The 18,723-nt window shown below is 45.1% G+C and overlaps 1 protein-coding gene across 3 annotated transcripts in view; it reads left to right on the forward strand.

The window, feature by feature from the left end:
* Positions 1-18,723, forward strand: part of NTM (neurotrimin) — a 1,106,994-nt gene that overhangs the window by 858,685 nt on the left and 229,586 nt on the right. For all 3 annotated transcript variants that reach the window (XM_038754388.1, XM_038754389.1, XM_038754390.1), the window contains one exon: positions 1,669-1,901. In XM_038754388.1, coding sequence (XP_038610316.1) covers positions 1,669-1,901 — 233 coding nt within the window. The remainder of the gene's footprint in view (positions 1-1,668; positions 1,902-18,723) is intronic.

Genomic DNA, 18,723 nt, shown 5'->3' on the forward strand with positions numbered 1-18,723 from the left:
GGCACTTAACAAATACCCCAATACGACTACTACTTCTACCTCCAAAGTGAGAAAAGGTGAATCTGTTCTCTGCCAGATGCACAGCAGAAAGACTCTCAGTCCTGCTCTGTAACAAAGCCTCTCCCTTGCTGGGGTTCCAGGTAGTTATCAGTCTGTTGAGCAGGGAACGAGCCTGCTCTCTTTACTGCCATTACTCAAGAAATTGTAATTAGTATTAATTCTTCTTTATTCTTTCTAATGCCGCACTTATTTTTCTTAATGCTTGTTATTGATGCTGCTCATCCCAATGATCTATATTATTAAGTCATAATCATAAGCAATGGCTTTTTCCTCTCCTGGGTCATCAAATTTGGACCCCAAATTAAAAATTATCCTTAAACTGATGCATTGCAGTCTGGTCGGCTTAAGGCAGGAATCTGTTTAGGCCCAGAGGGAAAACAGAATTAAGACATTTTGGGGATGGAACTGGGGCATCTGACAGAGTTACAGTGTTTTGAAGGTGATTATAAGAAGGGTGAGGAAGGGGAGTCTCTAACGCTAGCAGGATGGGGGAGCTTCAACCTTTAGGAAAACGAAGAGCCCCAATGTTTACAGACTCAGAAAACGAGCTGTAGTAATGCTTATGTCAGGCCCATTTTAACAAGTCACTAAAAATCTCTGTTCTTGGGAGAGATGGTGGGAAAAGGGGATGAGGTGGGCTGGGAATGAGTTCAACTGCGTTGTGTCTCCTAAGCCTTCTTCCTTGACAAGGAGTCTGGAAAAAGTAGGGAGCCTCGGGTATTCATAAGGACTAGCCTTCCTGGGCCGGGAATGGGCCATCGGAGAGCCAATGGGATGCTATTCTGCAGGCCTTTGGGGTTCATCCACTGGATGGCTTTGGGCCAGGAAATAGTGCCAGTATTCTCTGAGGAGCCATCCCTGCTGAATCTCAGAAACCACCACCCGCAACACATTAAGCAAAAGAAAGGAAGGATGGGGCTGTGGCGAGGGAGGGGAGTGACCAGAATGTGACTGAAACAGCCACGCTGCTCCCTGAATTCCTAGAGCGTAAGTCCATAAGAAAGGCCATTTCTTGGTCTGGCCCTTGCCCCATCCGGCCAACTGTTCAGCCTTTGACAGGGGCTTCAAGACACTTGGAGGAAAAGTGGGGAATGTTGCCTTCCTGCACATAATAATAATAACAGTGATGGTGTTTGTTAAGTGCTGACTATGTGTGGGGCACTGTTCGAAGTGCCGGGGTAGATACAAGCTAATGAGGTTGGATACAGTCCCTGTCCCTCATGGGGCTCCCAGTCTTCATCCCGATTTTACAGCTGAGGTCACTGTTGTACAGAGAAGTAAAGTGACTTGCCGAAGGTCACATAGCAGACAAGGGGCAGAGCCGGGATTAGAACCCAGGTCCTTCTGACTCAAAGGCCTGTCTGCTATCCACTAGGCCATGCTGCTTCCCAATCCTTCCTTTCTCATGGTCCAAGGATGCACAGTCTAACATTCTTTCTTTACCCTCCACTGGCCTGAAGTGAACATAATGCCCTTGAATCCATTTTCCTCCCTTCTTGCGCCTTCTGACCTTCCCAGTTCCGTTTTGCCCAGCTGGTGTGGAATTTGGTGATCACCCCTGGGAATGGGTGTCTCCTGTATCTCACCCATCCTGTCTCCCTTCCCCAGGTGCACCGTGGACAACCGGGTGACGCGGGTGGCCTGGCTGAACCGCAGCACAATTCTATACGCCGGGAATGACAAGTGGTGCCTGGATCCCCGGGTGGTCCTGCTGACCAACACTCAAACCCAATACAGCATCGAGATCCAGAACGTGGACGTCTACGATGAGGGTCCATACACCTGCTCTGTGCAGACAGACAACCACCCCAAAACGTCACGCGTCCACCTCATTGTGCAAGGTACCGTTTTGTCGGGGCAGCATGCCCACTCTCTGGGGCCGGGATGGGGAGATCTGGAAAGGAGGGTGGGATCCGGAATGTATAATAAACTCTTTGGGGCTTCTTCTTTCACCCCACCATCTTGCTAAGTAGATGTACAGAGCCCTCTCTTTCTCTGAATAAATGTGGTATTTGTTTAATGCATATTATGTGCCAAGCGGTCTAGTAAGGGCTGGAGTAGATAAAAGACCTTTGAACACAGTCCCAGTCCCACATGGCAAAAGGCTATTGAATCCCCATTTTAGGGATGAAGAAACTAAGACACAGAGTAGTCAAGTGACTTTCCCAAGATCACATAGCAGGCAAGGGGCAGAGACAGGATTAAAACCCAGGTCTTCTGACACTCAGCCCCCTGCTCTTTTCAGAGAGGGGCCAAATTCATATGCTCAGCGTGTTTCTCAAGGTTGGCCTTAGTAGAAAGAGCACAAGACTGGATGTCAGGAGGTCAATTCTACCACTTGCCTGGTGTCCAGCCACTTAACCTCGCTGGACATCACTTTTCTCATTTGGAAATGCCTGCTCTCTTCACCACTTGGAAAGTGAACTCCAAGTGGGACAGGGCCTATATCCAATGTGATCATCTTGAATCTACCCCAGTGCTTAGCAACAGTGTTTGGCACATATTAAATGCTTAATAAGCACCATGATTAAATTAAATGTTTCTGCAGCCAAGCTTCCACAATAGAGCTGCCTAAATTTATATAGCTCAGTCCTCCTTGTTTGAAAAGGATGCTACCAGTAGTGAGTCCCTAAACATTCAATGAGTGAAGTGCATTACTCCCACCCGATCAACATAAAAGTCCCTTTTGCCTGACTGTTGCATTTGCTGATATTTTACAAAATTTTTTGACACAACTTCACATTGGAATCTAATGGGTTAGATAAACTTTGTGGTTCACATTTCTTAGCATTACCCATGGAGATAAGGTTAGAACTGGAACCAGAATCCGCACAGTCCAAAACCACGCCAACCTGAAGGGCTCCTCTGCCTCCTGGTTGTTCCTGCCACCTTCATAGAGAAAAGGCATCTTAGAGAGAGCATATTTCCTGGGGCATTGCTTGGACCACATCTCTCCTCTTCTCAAATCCCTCCACTCCACTTCAACACGTACAAAAACTCATCAGCATTGCCTTCAAGATTCTCAATCAGCTGATCCCACTATACCTATTGGCTATCTTCACCAGCTATTCCCCAACTTGCTTTGTTCATTCTTCCCAAGCCAACTTACTAGTTTTTTGGGCAGTTGGATTGGTATTTTTTTCTTTTCAATTTATTTGTTAAGCCCTTATTATGTGCCAGGCACTAGATTAAGTGCTGGGGTATGTATAAACTAATTAGATTGGACACAGTCCATGTCCTACATGGGGCTCATGGTCTTAATCCTCATTTTACCGAAGAGGGGACTAGGGCACAGAAAAATTAAGTGACTTGCCCGAGGTCAAACAACATACAAGTGGTGGAGCTGGGATTAGAACTCAGGTCCTGTGATTCCCAGGGCCCTGCTCTTTCCACTTGGCCAAGCTACTTCTCACCAGATCACTCTGCTTATAGTTGTACCTTGCTCTTGATTTTCCCACCACCATCCCCAAGTTCAAGTCATCATCATCATCAATCATATTTATTGAGCGCTTACTATGTGCAGAGCACTGTACTAAGCACTTGGGAAGTACAAATTGGCAACGTTCCCCCTCAGCTTGGAACTCCGTCCCTCCCTCAGACAGACCCCAGCTCTTCGGACATTCAAACCCCTCCTAAAATCCCGCCTCCTCCACCAAGGTTTCTCCAGTGAATTTGCTGGCTCTCTAAAGTAGTATCATCATTTCTGTCAACTTTAGCCACTTATGAATTTATTTAATTTCTCACTGATTCTGCTGGTAAAGTAAGCTTAGCAAGCTTCTTTTCTTATTCTAATGCATCCATTGCTTGCCAAGTTCCTTTGGCGATGTGTTTCTAGGTTTTGGTCTCGTTTGGCCTAGTGGATAAAGCATGGGACTGCGAGTCAGAAAGACCTGGGTTCTAATCCTGACTCTGCCACTTGTCTGCTTGGCGACCTTTGGCAAGTCCCTTAACTTAAGCAGCGTGGCTCAGTGGAAAGAACCCGGGCTTTGGAGTCAGAGGTCATGGGTTCAAATTGTGGCTCTGCCAATTGTCAGCTGTGTGACTTTGGGCAAGTCACTTAACTTCTCTGGGCCTCAGTTATCTCATCTGTAAAATGGGGATTAAGACTGTGAGCTCCGCGTGGGACAATCCAATCACCTTGTATCCCCCCAGTGCTTAGAACAGTCTTTTGCACATAGTAAGTGCTTAACAAATACCATTATTATTATTATTCTCTATGCCTCAGTTACCTCACCTGTAAAATGAAGGTTAAGTTTGTGAGCCTCATGTGGGACAGGGATCGTGTCCAACCCGATTTGCTTGTATCCACCTCAGCTGTTAGAACAGTGCCTGGCACATTGTAAACACTTAGCAAATACCACAGTTATCAATTATTTTCACAGTAAGGCAGGGGCAAATGTGTCAGCAACTTGTTTCTGGGCGGATGGGGTGCAAGGGTAAGGAGTGGTCCACAGGCCGCGGAGGAAGGGGTAGCTAAATTGGGTGTGAGATAGGCATTCTGAATTTGGGCCACTTTAGTCGGGGCTCATGGAAAATGTCAAATCCCTTGCAAACTGCCATTTCCCCGTAAGTTGCCTGGACGTCTGGAAGTCCCCTTAGCAAGACACACCAGCACAGGTATTGGAATCTCATCGTGGGCTTATTTTCAAATGCTGATGGAGTTATTGACTAGAAAACAAACTCGGTTAAAAAAGGCATCGGCCTTATATACAGAGGTAGCCTAGACGAATCTGATATTGATACGCCGGGCCCATGTACTATTGACACGCTAATGAAGAGGGCCCCATCATTTTACAGTGATGGAGGGACCCCCTGTCTGCTTTTGGTTTATCCTGTGAACTCGTAGTCTATGGAGGGTGATTCTTTTAGCAGGTGGATTCTTGCCTGGATACTGCCAACTCTGATTAGGGGTACTGGACAAGAATTCATTGTGTCCAGCTTCAGTGTTGGTGCCAGGTTTCCTGACCTGAATTTTTCGTATCCCTGGGTATTCAGAATCCAGCCTTCTGTACGTGTCCCGATTTTTAAGGGAGACCTAGTTTCGCTGCAATGGCCTTATTAGGCCAATCCTCTACCCCAGCTTAGCTAGGGCTACTGGAGAGTACCCCAGGCCACTTTAGAAAACTAGGCGAATGTCCCAGAACTGAAACTGCTCTGGATCATCTGGTCAGCCAGGCGCAGTCTCCTACTCAACTGTTCTTCCTCACTCTAATTGTTTGGATTTAGAAATTGGCCCTGAATCCGTTCAGTGCCCACTCGGTCAAGGCATCGTAACATTCTGGGATTTGAGCGCTGTGAGCGCTGAGGTAATTCTAACCCTACAGCAGCCCCAGTCCTGCTCTCATGGTTGCTGAGAGGAAAGGAGAAGGCAGGAAAGCTTGGAAAGGAGCAATGAGGCTCTCATTTTCAACAGAAGGGTGTGGTCTGTTTTTACAAAGGTATGTGTGATTCAGAATAAACAAGTGCATTGCTCCCAGAAGTGTGAGAGTGCTTTCGAAGGGGCTAGGGGGCTCTCTCTGGAGAGCTAGAGAGCAAATCCTGGGGGGCAAGGTGCCCACTGCTTAATAAGGTGATTCTCTTCTAAAAGAGAAGCAGGGTGGCCTAATAGATAGAGCAGAGGCCTGGGAATCGGAAGGACCTGAGTTCTAATTCTGGCTCTATCACATATATGCTGTGTGACATTGGGCAAGGCACTTCTTTGTGCCTGAGTCACCTCCTCTGTAAAATGGTGATTAAGACTTTGAGCACCATGTGGGACATGGACAGATTCCAACTTGATTTGCTTGTATCTACCCCGGCCCTTAGTAAAGTGTTTGGCACATAGTAAGTGCTTAACAAATACCAAAAAAGAAATAGAAAAAAAATCAGCTAGAGTCAGGAGACCTAGGAGTGAGGAGAGTAACACAGGCAAGGCCACTCTATGTACTAGTTTTTCTGTATTCACTGGTCACTGAGTATAGTGTTTTGCTCTCACCAGGTCCTTGGTAAAGGCCATCGATTGATTAACTGATTGATTCAGAACTGCATGAATAGCCCATTTATCTCCAAGAGACAGATTTAAGATTCTGAAATACGTATTGCTCTTGTGCTACCTGTGCAGTTGTTAGAGACAAGTAAAGGGGGATAGTGGCTTGGAGTTTGAGATGTACTGGAGGCCCAAAGCCCAGGTTGAAACATGAGATGAGAGGGTGGTTTATGGGGGTGATGTCTAAAGAGTAGAAATAATTTGGTTTTGTGCTTCCTTTGCTCACTTCTCGGGTGCTGAGCAGTCTCTCGGCTTGGAGCCCATTAGAGCTTCATGGCAGAAGTGAAGAAACTTCCTTCAAACAGATGCAGCCAGCAGGGTTCACACCGGGTTACTCTGGAGATGACTGACTTAGATCGGGGGGCTCAGAGAGTTGTGCAAATGTCCCGGTATTAATCCAGCCCTGTCACAGTACCTTCTCCTACTGACTAAAGGGTGTTGAGTTCTCTTTGCCAGTAAAGAGCATGGAAATGTCTTCTCCAAACATATCGGCTCTGGAGTCATCTGCCAAGGAATGATAAACTACAAACTTTCCTGGAGGAAGAGGGATCGATCCATGCCTTCTGTAAAGTCTTTCCAATCGGTAGTTTTGGGGTGCCCAACTGGATTAGAAAGAAACCCCAGATGAGGCTGGAAATCCCAAGTGTTCTCCCTGATTTTCTTCATGAGTGTTCCTGAATGCACATGAGTGGTACATTGTATAGAGCCCCCTCTACATTGTAAGATCCTTGAAGGCAGGGAGAGTGGCTTCTAATTCTATTGCACCCTCCCCAGAGCTCAGTAAATATGACTGATTGATCGATAGCCCTATTTAAGACCCCAGGAGCCCCCCAAACATTCCCACTAACACTAGTGACCTCTCCCTTGCAAATGCAAGCTCCTTGAAGGAAACAATTGCAAGCATCATCCCATTACTGCCTAATCCCCAAAACATCTACTACAGTGCCTTGCATTTAGCAGGTGGTGAATGACAGTTCGTTGTTTACCAGTGCCTTAGTTGAAGAGGGGAAGGTCTCTCTTTCTGCCTAAATGCTTTGAGATACGGTCATTGGAACAACACTAAAGATGAATGACAAGAATTTCCTGTGCGAGTGCCACCAAAGTGCACAGAAGATGCCTCATGAGGTTCACCCTTTGGCCTGATTACCCAGGAACCCCAAGGGCTCTATCAATTGTACTTTATAGTGGCTCCTTCTCCAATAATGTAGTAATCAAACGATGGATCCCCCAACACTGCTGGCATCATAATTACAGTATTTTTAAAATGCTTACTACGATGATCATGATGGTATTTGTTAAGCATTTATTCATTCATTCAATCGTATTTACTGAGCGCTTGCTGTGTGCAGAGCACTGTAGTATGTGCCAAGCAATGTTCTACATACTGGGGGAGATACAAGGTTATCGGGTTGACCCACGTGGGGCTCACAGGTTTAACCCCCATTTTACAGATGAGGTAACTGAGGCACAGAGAAGTGAAGTGACTTGCCCAAAGTCACACAACTGACAAGTGGCGGAGATGGGATTAGAACCCACGACCTCCGACTGCCAAGTCTGGGCTCTTTCCACTAAGTCAAGCACAGCACTGGAGTAAATACAAGTTAATCGGGTCAGACTCAGACTCTGTCCCACACGAGGATCACCTTCTAAGGGGAAAAGAGAATATGTATTTAATTCCCATTTTACAGATGAGGAAATTGAGGGACTGAAAAGTTAGATGAGTCACCCAGCAGAGCTGGGATTGGAACCCAGATCTTCTGACTCTCTGGCCCTTGCTTTTTCCATAAGACATGTTGGCAGGTGGGCAACAGGTGGCCACCCACCCATGACTCATTTAAAACAGCCCACCTCCACCTCAGCCAGTCCAACTCACCCATGGATCCTGTTCTCAGACTTCTGATACAGGCATCCTAGGCTTTAGTCCCAGTTCTGCTATTTGCCTGCCGTCTGACCTTGGGCAACTCATATAAGTTGTCTAAACCTCAGTTTCCTCATCTGCAAAGTAGGCAAAGATACCCACCCTCCCCTACCTTTCTGGCCCCACATGGAACAGGAACGAGGTCTGATTTGATTATCTTGCATCTAGTCCAGCTCATGGAAATGCTTACTAAATATCAATAAATGCCAATATCAAATACAATTATTGAGATTATAGCATTAGTGGATGTCCAGTTAAAGAGAGCCGTTAAGACATCCTGCAAGTCCTATTTGTGGAGCTAAAATCCTGGCTAGGCCCGACGCTTCTGCATTGCTTCCCCCAAATGCACCCTCCTCCTTGGAAAATGCGTTAAGGAAGGCTCATTTTATCTCAGCAGCAGAAATAGACTTCTCCCAAGAATGCTTCCCGGCAGGACTTTGATCTCACTTAGAGCCCCACATTTGCATGATAGAAAGCTGTAGAATCTACAACTTAAAATACACACAAACACACACAAAAAGCACACATTGGGAATGTTAGTGTAATAATAAAAAAGCTTTTCTCCTCTTTATCAGTTTTCCTGGCCCTATCTACCTCTTTCCATTGTCATTCTGGCAACTAATCACCCCCTCCCCTTTGTTTGGAGTAAATGAATTTCCACACTTCTTCCTGGGCAGACTTAATCTGTAAATCCCTGCTATTGTTTGATGGTTAATTACCTGCTTGCCTAGTTCAAGTGAAAGGAGGACACAGGCAGCAGAGTCCTAAGAGGCCTGGCATAGTGGATAGAGCAGGAGCCTAGGAGTCACAAGGTTATGGGTTCTAATTCCGGCTCTGGCACTCATCTGCTGCGTGACCTTGAGCTAATCACTTCACTTCTTTGTGCCTCAGTTACCTCATCTGGAAAATGAGGATTGAGATTGGAGCCCCAGGTGGGACAGAGACTGTGTCCAACCTGATTTGCTTGTATCCACCCCAGCGCTTAGAAGAGTGCCTGGCTCTTGGTAAGTGCTTAACAAATACCACAATTATTAAGAGGCAGGAATAAGGAGCAGTAGTTGTGCTTTCCATCCAGTCCCGCCAGTGCAATTCAAAGGAACGGAGTAGTGGGGATTTCATAGTTCTTCTGTCAAGGTTTGTAACCTATAGATAATGGAAGCTTTAGTAGCATCACAACCAGTGCTGCCCAGAGTTTCTCTTTCCATGTCACTCTTTGTATTTCTTCCACAACTCAGTGGCTCACCAACACTGCCTCACTGATTTTTCTTGGTGGGGAAGGACAAACATTTTATCATTATTATAAGAAGAGGGAGAATGGGCTTTAATTTCTACACTCCTTGGAGCTCTGGGCACTTGATCAAAAATGAGCCTGGAACAGACTACCAAACAAAGGAATGCACCTAAATATTTGAGACTGTGACTGCCAGTTCTTAAATACTTTGGGATAATTGCATGATCTTTCCGGGAAACTCTGGTCCCACACTTCCTTGGTCCTAATTCATTTCACATTTTTTGTTTCAGTAGTAATAGTAGTAGTTCCATTACTACTACTGCTAATAAGACCTCCTTTCCTCTCTTTCACTCCCTTCTCTGTTGGAGAATGTACTTCATTCATTCAATCATATATATTGAACACTTACTGTGTGCAGAACTCTGTACTAAGTGTTTGGGAGTACTTATGTACGTATCCGTCATTTATTTATTCATATTAATGTCTGTCTCCCCTTCTCTAGACTGTAAGCTTGTTGTGGGGAGGGAACATGTCTGCCAACTTTGTTGTATTGCACTCTCTGAAGCACTTAGTTCAGTGCTCCGCACACAGTAAGTGCTCACTAAATATAACTGATTGACTGACTAGTAGTAGCAGTAGTGCAGTGCCTGATACATAGTAATCACTTCACAAATACCATAAATAAAAATAAAAACAGTAATAGTAGTAGTGATATTTATTAAGCACTAACTGTGCACAGAGCACAGCCCTAAGTACCGGGAAAGATTACACACAGGAATTAAACATGGTCCCTGCAGTGCCTGATACATAGTAATCACTTCACAAATACCATAAATAAAAATAAAAATAGTAATAGTAGTAGTGATATTTATCAAGCACTAACTGTGCACAGAGCACTGCACTAAGTACCGGGAAAGATTACCCACAGGAATTAAACATGGTCCCTGGCCCTTGTCGGGGCTCAAAATCTAGAAATGGAGAGGGGAGTGGTGGCCGGTTAGGTGAAACAAAAACCAAGACCACACAGAGACAAAAACAAATCACAGTGGAGCCCTGGGGCTGGAGGAGCAGATTTTGTGAATGTGTGTGTGCATGTATGTGCATGTACACATTTCTAGCTCCTCATAGTTTAGAATCCTCAGTCACAACTACAACCATGGTAAGTACTCCAGCAGTCTTCCCTAGGTTCTGTTGCGATGGCACCAGGCTGCAGCTACTTCCCTTTTTCCTGCCAGGATGGTGAAAAGTGAGGGATCAGGATGGACGTTCCTTGTTGAAGTGGTGGAGAGCGAGGGTGGGACTCCTGGAGGATGGGCCCTGGGAACCACACTAGGAGAGCAGCAAAAACTACCTGAAGGAGTCACACTGCTGTCTGGTCGAGCCATGAGGGGCAGATTCAGCTGTGACAAAAGTCCATGAGGGCAGCCAGTGGTGCACAGGGTACGCGCTTGAAAAATGGCTCCTTAAGGACTCCAAGTTACGGTCAGAGACCCAGTGTTAGACTACCTGTGTCCAGTAGACCAGGCAAATCCCAGGATTCCATGGTGAAGCTTCTGGGGACTGGTTACATCCTCTGGGGTTCCGTGTGATGTCACTACAGGGTGATGACAGGGACGGGTCTATGCGGCCGTCATTCTTCATTCCCCCACTGCTCATCTACCTGCCATGCAGCAAATCATTACGGTGTTTATTAAGCCCTGACTTTGTGCCAAGTATTGGGTTAGATACCAAACAATCAGATTGGACAGAATCCCTTTCAAAAACTGGGCACACAATCTAAGAGGTGTCAAGGTCAAGGATTTAGTTTCCATTTTACAGATGAGAGAACTGAGATACAGAGAGATTAATTGCACAGTCACGAAGCGGGCCAATGATAGGGTTGGGATTAGAATCCGTGTCTCCTAACTCCGTTATATGCTCTTTCCATTAGGCCACATTGCCCTCTGGAATAGCTCAGGTACATTGCCGATATCATAATATCAGCAAATTCCTAGCTACTCTACTCCTTCCCCAAATCCTTTGCAAAAAGTTCATGAATACTTACTAGTCAATTTTCCAAGATTGCCAGAAGGCGGTTTATACAGTCCCAGGAGGTTTACACAGTCCCACTTGCAATCTAGGCTCACTTTCTCCATTGTCCAGTTTGCAATTCCTCAGATAGGGTGAGAAATTACACTTATTTAACCGAAAATTCTGTTTCTGTGTTCAGCCAGAAGACAAATCAGTCTTAATCAGTCCTAATTCACACTCAGATAGGCCCATCATAAAGTCTAATGACTTGGGAAGCAACATGGCCAGTGGCAAGATCACGGGCCTGAGAGACAGAAGACCAGGGTTCTAATACCAACTCTGCCATTTACTACTGTGTGACCTTGGTCAAGTCACTACACCTCTCTATGCCTCAGTTTCCTCACCTGTGAAATGGGTATTAAATATCTGTTCTCCCACTTATTTAGACTATCAGCCTTATGTGGGATAGGAACTGTGTCCAACTTGCATATATTTTGTCTACCCCAGAGCATAGGACAGTGCTTGGCACACTGTAAGTGCTTAACAAATACCACAGTTATTATTATGATTATTAGATAGGCTATCCTTGGCAATTATAGAAAACATACAGCAGTCTCAGAATTGGAACGATGCCAAATAAATTTGTTAACCGACTTTACATCAATCTACTCCAGCTTTTCCAAACTATGAATGTTTATTTACCATATCCAGGCTGGAGCAGGCTCAGTATTTCCCTAGTTTAGCTTCCATGGCATTCTGGGATTTGTAGTTTGGTTGTGAAGGATTTTCTCTCCATTCTTCCCTCCAACCTCCTCATCCAGTTCTCACAGCCTCTAGAAGGGATGGGGGAACTGGACGTCTTTGGTATGGTGAACTGATTTTTCAGTTTTCAGTAGAATATATTGAAGCAAATTGGCAACACTGGAGTCAATCAATCAGTCAATTGTATTTGAGTGATTACTGTGTGCAGAGCACTGTACTAAGTAGAGCTTGGGACAGTATGGTATAACAATATAACAGATGCACTCCCGGCCCACAGTGAGCTTACAGTCTAGAGGGGGAGACAGACAGTAGTAGAAATAAATAAATTTTGGATATGTACATAAGTGCTGAGGGGCTGAGAGAGGGGTGAATAAAAGGAGCAAGTCAGGGTGATGCAGGAGGGAGTGGAAGAAAAGGAAAAGAGGGCTTAGGAAAGGCCTCTTGGAGAAGATGTGCCTTCAATAAGGCTCTGAAGATGGGGAGAGTGATTGTCTGTTGGATATGAGGAGGGAGGGCGTTTCAGGACAGAGGTAGGTTGTGGATGAGAGGTCGGTGGCATGATAGATGAGGTAAGTATTAAGTGGCCCTGATCAAGGTATAAACTGAAGTAAATTCAATGTTACCATTTCCTGTCCATTAGGCAACACGGTTGAACCAAGTGGCATAAAAGGGACATCTGAACCTGTTGTCAAAGTGAGACTAAAGAGTGTAGACTCCAAGCTTCTCATGAACAGAGATCCTGTCTGCCAACTCTGTTTTTCATACTTTCCCAAATGCTTTATACAGTGCTCTGCACCCAGAAAATGCTCGGTATATCGTTTTGATTGATCGTGTTGGGTACCTATAAAATAATAATAATAATGGTATTTGTTAAGTACTTACTATGTTCCAGATACTGTACTAAGTGCTGGAGTGGATACAAGCAAATCAGGTTGGATACCATCCCTGTCCCACGTGGGGCTCACAGTCTCAATCCCCATTTTACAGATGAGGTAACCGAGGCAGAGGGAAGTGAAGTGATTTGTCCAAGGTCACACAGCAGACAAGTGGCAGAGCCAGGATTAGAACCCATGACCTGCTGACTCCCAGTCCCGTGCTCTATCCACTCTGCCATGCTGTTTCTGAATGCCCTTGCTCTGTCAGTCGTTCTTTCCAGTCAGGACAGAGGGGATGGGCATTCAGTACCATTCCTCACTGGTCCTCAACATCACTGATATTCTGAAGCAGATGAAGCAGGTAGTCCTCTACCTCGTGATATTTAGCACTGAATTCAAACAGAGGGTGGCAGCATTCCTCCAGAAAGGAAGCCAGGACAGATGGCAGAGTGTCTGTCCAGTAAGGACTTCCGTGCCTTCTCTCAGCTAGGAACTCCGAGACTCAGCTTCCAGGAAACCTACCAGAAAGTATCAAGTCCTCTGTGTGTCCGTTTTCTGACTATTCTCAAAATGAGAAAAGCATCTTTTATTTTTTCCCTACAATCTACATTTATGCTTCTCTGTGGTGCCATGCTGTCTTCTGGGCTGGCCACTCTTTTTTGTTTGTTGGTTTTAAGGCAGTTATTAAGTGTTTACTATAAGCCAAGCACTAATTTAGGTGCTGGGGCAGATACAAGTTAATCAGGACAGACACAGTTCCTGTTCTGTATGGGGCTAAGTAGTCTAAGTAGAAAGGAGAACAGATATTGAATCACCAGAGAACAGATATTGAATTATCATTTTGCAGATGAGGATTCTGAGGCACAGAGAAGGGAAGTGACCTGCCTCAGGTCACAGAACAATCAAGTGGAGGAGCAGGGATCAGAACCCAGGCTGTCTGGCTTCCAGGCCAGTGTTTTTTTTTTTATCTGGGCCTCCTACTTCCTAAGGAGGGAAGCAAGAGACTCCAGAATCCCAAAATCTCTAACCATAAACTTCTTACAACTGATTAGGTTGAATTTCAAGCATCTGAATCAGGAGGCAGTTTCTAGAGGCCCAAGGTGCATCAGTGTTACTCGGGGCAAGTTGTATCCAAATCAACACCTCCAGTGTTCCAGATGAGAGCCAAAGTTACAGACAGTTACAGGTCTGAGGCCCAAACAGGAGACTTTATTTTGATGTATTAGGTCTACAGTGCCTTCCAACGTGGCCACCCCTCTCCTAGTCTCCAAGGCTCAACTTCTACCATCTGCTTCACTAGACAGCAGGGAGCAGCTAGTGGAATTCCATAGCTGGAGTAGAATTCAAGGCAGGCAACAGGCAGTGTGTGTGGGTATCACCCTGAGCTCAACTTGGTTTGCCCTTGCTAGGGGCTGTTCTGCAGCAGCACACCTCATCCCTTCCGAAGAGCCCAAATGAAATATTCCCAGAAATCTTTTGATAAAGGGCCTTTAATGGATGAAACAATGACTGCAACTATCACCAGGAACCAACCTCTAGGGAAAGGAAAGAAGGAAAAAACCTTTCCCACCTTCAGGCAGTTCATCGGGGAAGAATGCTGCTTTTGGACATCTAATTCATTAAATTGTATTTATTGAGCACTTACTGTTTGCAGAGCACTGTACTAAGCAGTTGGGAAGTACAAATCGGCAACATATAGAGACGGTCCCTACCCAACAACAGGCTCACAAAGCAAACCATGACCTAGTGGAAAAGGCATGGGCTTGTAAATCAGAGGACCTGGGTTCTAATCCCAGCTCTGCCACTTTCTTACTGGGTGACTTGGGACAAGTCACTTAACTTCTCTGTGCTTCAGTTTCCTCATCTGAGAAATGGGGATTCAACACTTGTTTATCCCCCTACTTAGAATGCAAGGTCCATTTGGGTCAGGGATTCTGTCCAACCTGATTACCCAGTGCTTGCAACAGTGCTTTATCATATAGTAAAAACTTAACAAATAGCATGAAAACAAACAAAACCTCAGTTTCAGAAGATGATCCACATACAAGCTTGATAATTCCATAGCTGGAGAAATAACTGGATGGAGAACAGGCCAACATACTGACTGAGGGAGCCGGATAAGGCAATTCACAAGCCATCTGACCCAAGTGGCTAGCAGGAGGTTAAGTTTGAGAGAAATAGGAATGACAATTGCCTATGTCTTTCTTGTCCCAAGCTCATCCCTAACCCTCTCCCAGCTGCAGACACAAAGCCACACAATTTCTATCATTTCCCCCACCTCACAGGCTTTATTATGGTGGGTGGAGTCAGAATGGCTTTCAGGGTAGAGAGCCCAAGGGCCATCAGCTGGACGGAGGAGAGTCACAAAGTGTGTGGTCTCCAGCTGTCACACTTTGACTTCAAAAGAGCTGAAAGGGAATGCACTCAAGGTGCTTTCAGAGTCACTTTCTGGAAATCTGAATAGTCAGAGACCCATACAGAGAATTTTTCACCAAGGAAATGTCAGATTCCCCCATGCATTCAAGTATGGATTCTTAAAAGACTGCAGCAACTACGAGGCCACTGTCTGCGGGGTCATGGCATCTTGGCACAAGACAGACACTATGCTGAGGCCTCGTAGGCCGTGAAATGTCCCTGTCCTAAAGGAAAACTTTGCTTGCAGTTGGCAGTGTGTGATTGTTACATTAGATGTACTAGTGGGAACACAACTGGCAGAAATGACAAAGTGCTAGTGACCCTGTGCAGACCACTATCAATCAATAGTATTGATAGAGCACGGAATTAAGTGCTTGGGAGGGTAAAATAGAATTAGTAAACATGTTCCCTGCCTGCAAAGAGCTTATAATCGAGCCGAGTAGATAGCCATAATCCAGTTCTCCGCACAGATTTTCGGTTCCAGAGAAGAAACTCCATCCATCACCACTATCAAACTATGGAGTCATAGAAGTGGGGCTTCCAAAGGAACATTTCTCCCAGGTTTTCTTACCAAGTGAAAAAGACTTCCACTCAGCTGGTCTTGGTTGTAGAAGAAGAAACATCAGAGGGAAAATATAAAGTGGCGTCATCAGTACCGCATTTTTTATGGTACTTGTTAAGCACTTACTATATATATGTAACAGGCACTGTACTAAGCACTGAGGTGCATACAAACTAATCAGCTTGGACATGGTCCCTGCCTCTCATGGAGGTCCCAGTCATTTTTTATTCAATCAATTATATTAATTGAGCACTTATTGTGTGCAGAGCACTGTACTAAATGCTTGGGAAGTACAATTTGGCAACAGATAGAGACAATCCCTACCCTACAACAGGCTCACAGTCTTAATCCCCATTTTACAGATGAAGTAACTGAGGCACAGAGAAGTTAAGTGATGTGCCCAAGATCACCCAGCAAGCAAGTTGTCCCAGGTCTCTCTCCACTAAGCCATGCTCCTGACCCACACCATGGATTTGTGTTCATTTCTGCTGATGCGAGAGCGGCAGGGATGAAATAAAACTGCCTTTATAATGAAGAGATAAATTCAGGTTCTTAGATGTCCTCAGGGTGACCTGGCCTTTGAGGTTCCGTCTTCAGATAGAGAAACAAGAAGCATTAGATCTCCAGTCTGATTTTCCTTTCTTGCCTGCCTACGAGATAAAAACCACGAGGTCGTGTTGGTATCGACTGGCATCTTCCAAATGACTGAGCTCTAATCAGATGCAGCTGGAGTGCTCATCAACCTCACCCTGACTCAGTGACCACAAATTCTCCAGAAGTAGTTAGAACATCTTTTTCTTCCTCTTGAGAGATCTTCATTACAGGTTATTTTTAAAAAGTAGTTATTGATTTAATATTAAGAGAGTTTAATTTGGAGATATTTTTGCTTCATGCCTTGATTATAGATTCATCTCTTTTGTGGGAAACTTAGCTTGTGGGAAATTAGGCATTCAAAATAGCTTTCTTTATCACTTCACCAACAGCTTTTTTCCCCTGGGGTTAAGTGAGAGAGTGGTATGAAAAAGTGCTGGGGTGCTCAGTTTGGAAACTTGGTCCGTTAGAGGGAATATTTGATGGGCTGGAAGGAAACCTGGATCAGAGTCTGGTCAAGCTGCGATGTAGGGAAAGTAATCAGTAGTTCTCCTCAGGCTGTCCTTCAGTCTGTTCATCTCTCAATTGACTGATCAATAGTATTTATTGAGAACTTCTGGATGGAGTATGGTACTATGCACTTGGGAGAGTACAACAAAATCAGTAGACATGATCCCTAGCCTCATGGAGTTTACAATGTAGTAGTGGGAGTCAGGCACTGAAATAAATTAGTGTGTCAGATGAATGGGCAGACCTATTCTTTGCCAAAGCACTGAGCAGGGAAGAACACCCTAATCTCATTGGATAAAGTATGCTAGATAACATCAAGGTATCCGTTTATCATCCCTAAATAAAGTTTACCCATCTCAACTCTATACTTTATTCAGATCACCTTCTCATTCAAAAGGAGTTTTATCCTACTGGGGCAAGAAGAATCGGGTCATATGTGTAATTATTATTTGGCTTTTTGTCTCCCAAAGCCTGTTGCATTGCTAAAACAGGGAGGGCTGTGATATTCTGTGCTTTTTGAACCCCAGTCCTCCTCTGCTTTATAAATAGCTTCTGTCAAATAAATTGGCTTAACTACTTCCTTCCCTGAAATACAAGGGCAAAACAGATGCTTCTATGTTCTCACCGTGTCTGCATGAGCCAAGGCAGGTTTGTCAGTTTCCTGTCCTCACCTACTTGAGCCTTGGATTCAGAGGATCCTGATTTAGCCAAGACGTTCTGGGATTTTTGTAGACTATCCCAGGGAGTGTTAGGAAAATATACAATGTTGCAGAGTTGTTCCCAACCTGGCCAAAGTGGTCAACTGGGTGGCCATTGATATTATTCAAGGATACTGGACGTTGAAACACATGGGATATCACATGCATTCCACTGAACATATAACGTGAGGTGAAGTGATGACATCATTCTCACCATTTTGGGGAAATGCATTGAGCCTGTCAGTTTCTTCAGCCCGTCATTTTCTGTGTGGGAAAGGGGGTTGGCCCCCTGACCTTTACTCCAGAGTTCTTTGAGTACCTGTCCCAATTCCATGTGACCTTGAACACGGGTGGTGATCAAAGCTTGGCAGTAGACAGGGACAGAGGAGCTTAGAGGCGGCGCCCTTAAATTTAAAATACTGGACCAAAGGGCATCCGGCACCTTATCGATACCAGCAGAAGACAGACTAGCTGAAAGCCAGGCTGTCTGGTATAAAACCAGGTGACCAGCCACCTGCTGCTCAGTCTTTCTTTGCTGATAAGCAGTTGTTCTTGCTCTCAGCTGTTTCTGCTTTCATGGTGGGAAGGAAACTTTTTAGTGCAGGCTCAGTTTATATCCCCCACAATCTGGGATTTGTGAATGGATGTTGAGAGATTTTATCTTTATTCACCTCCCTCTCTCTTTCTGTTCCATTCTTTACAATCACCAAGAGGAAAGGGCAAAGCATACAGGCTTGAAATGGTGTCCCGATTTCCCAGTTATCAGCAAAAATAATATAGCCAGCTTGGGTGTTGTGTACACTTCAGAATGACATCTGAGACATGAAAACCTGGACAAGCCTATGGGTTATCTCAGAAGTCGAGGGTGCCATGGAGAAAAGCATATTACGGAGAAAGAAGACAGGCACCCCAAATCTATTGATTGTTTTATCCTATGAGAGTCCATTTGGGCTTTCCCATCTCAGATTGAGGCCCTGGGTAAGGAAAAAAGGGTCTCCTGGATATCACCAAGAAAGATTTAAATCGGGGAGTGGGCGGCCCTAACCTGGCTGCATTGAGCATGACT

The sequence above is a fragment of the Tachyglossus aculeatus genome, chromosome 11 (assembly GCF_015852505.1).
Source record: "Tachyglossus aculeatus isolate mTacAcu1 chromosome 11, mTacAcu1.pri, whole genome shotgun sequence".
Taxonomy (NCBI): domain Eukaryota; kingdom Metazoa; phylum Chordata; class Mammalia; order Monotremata; family Tachyglossidae; genus Tachyglossus; species Tachyglossus aculeatus.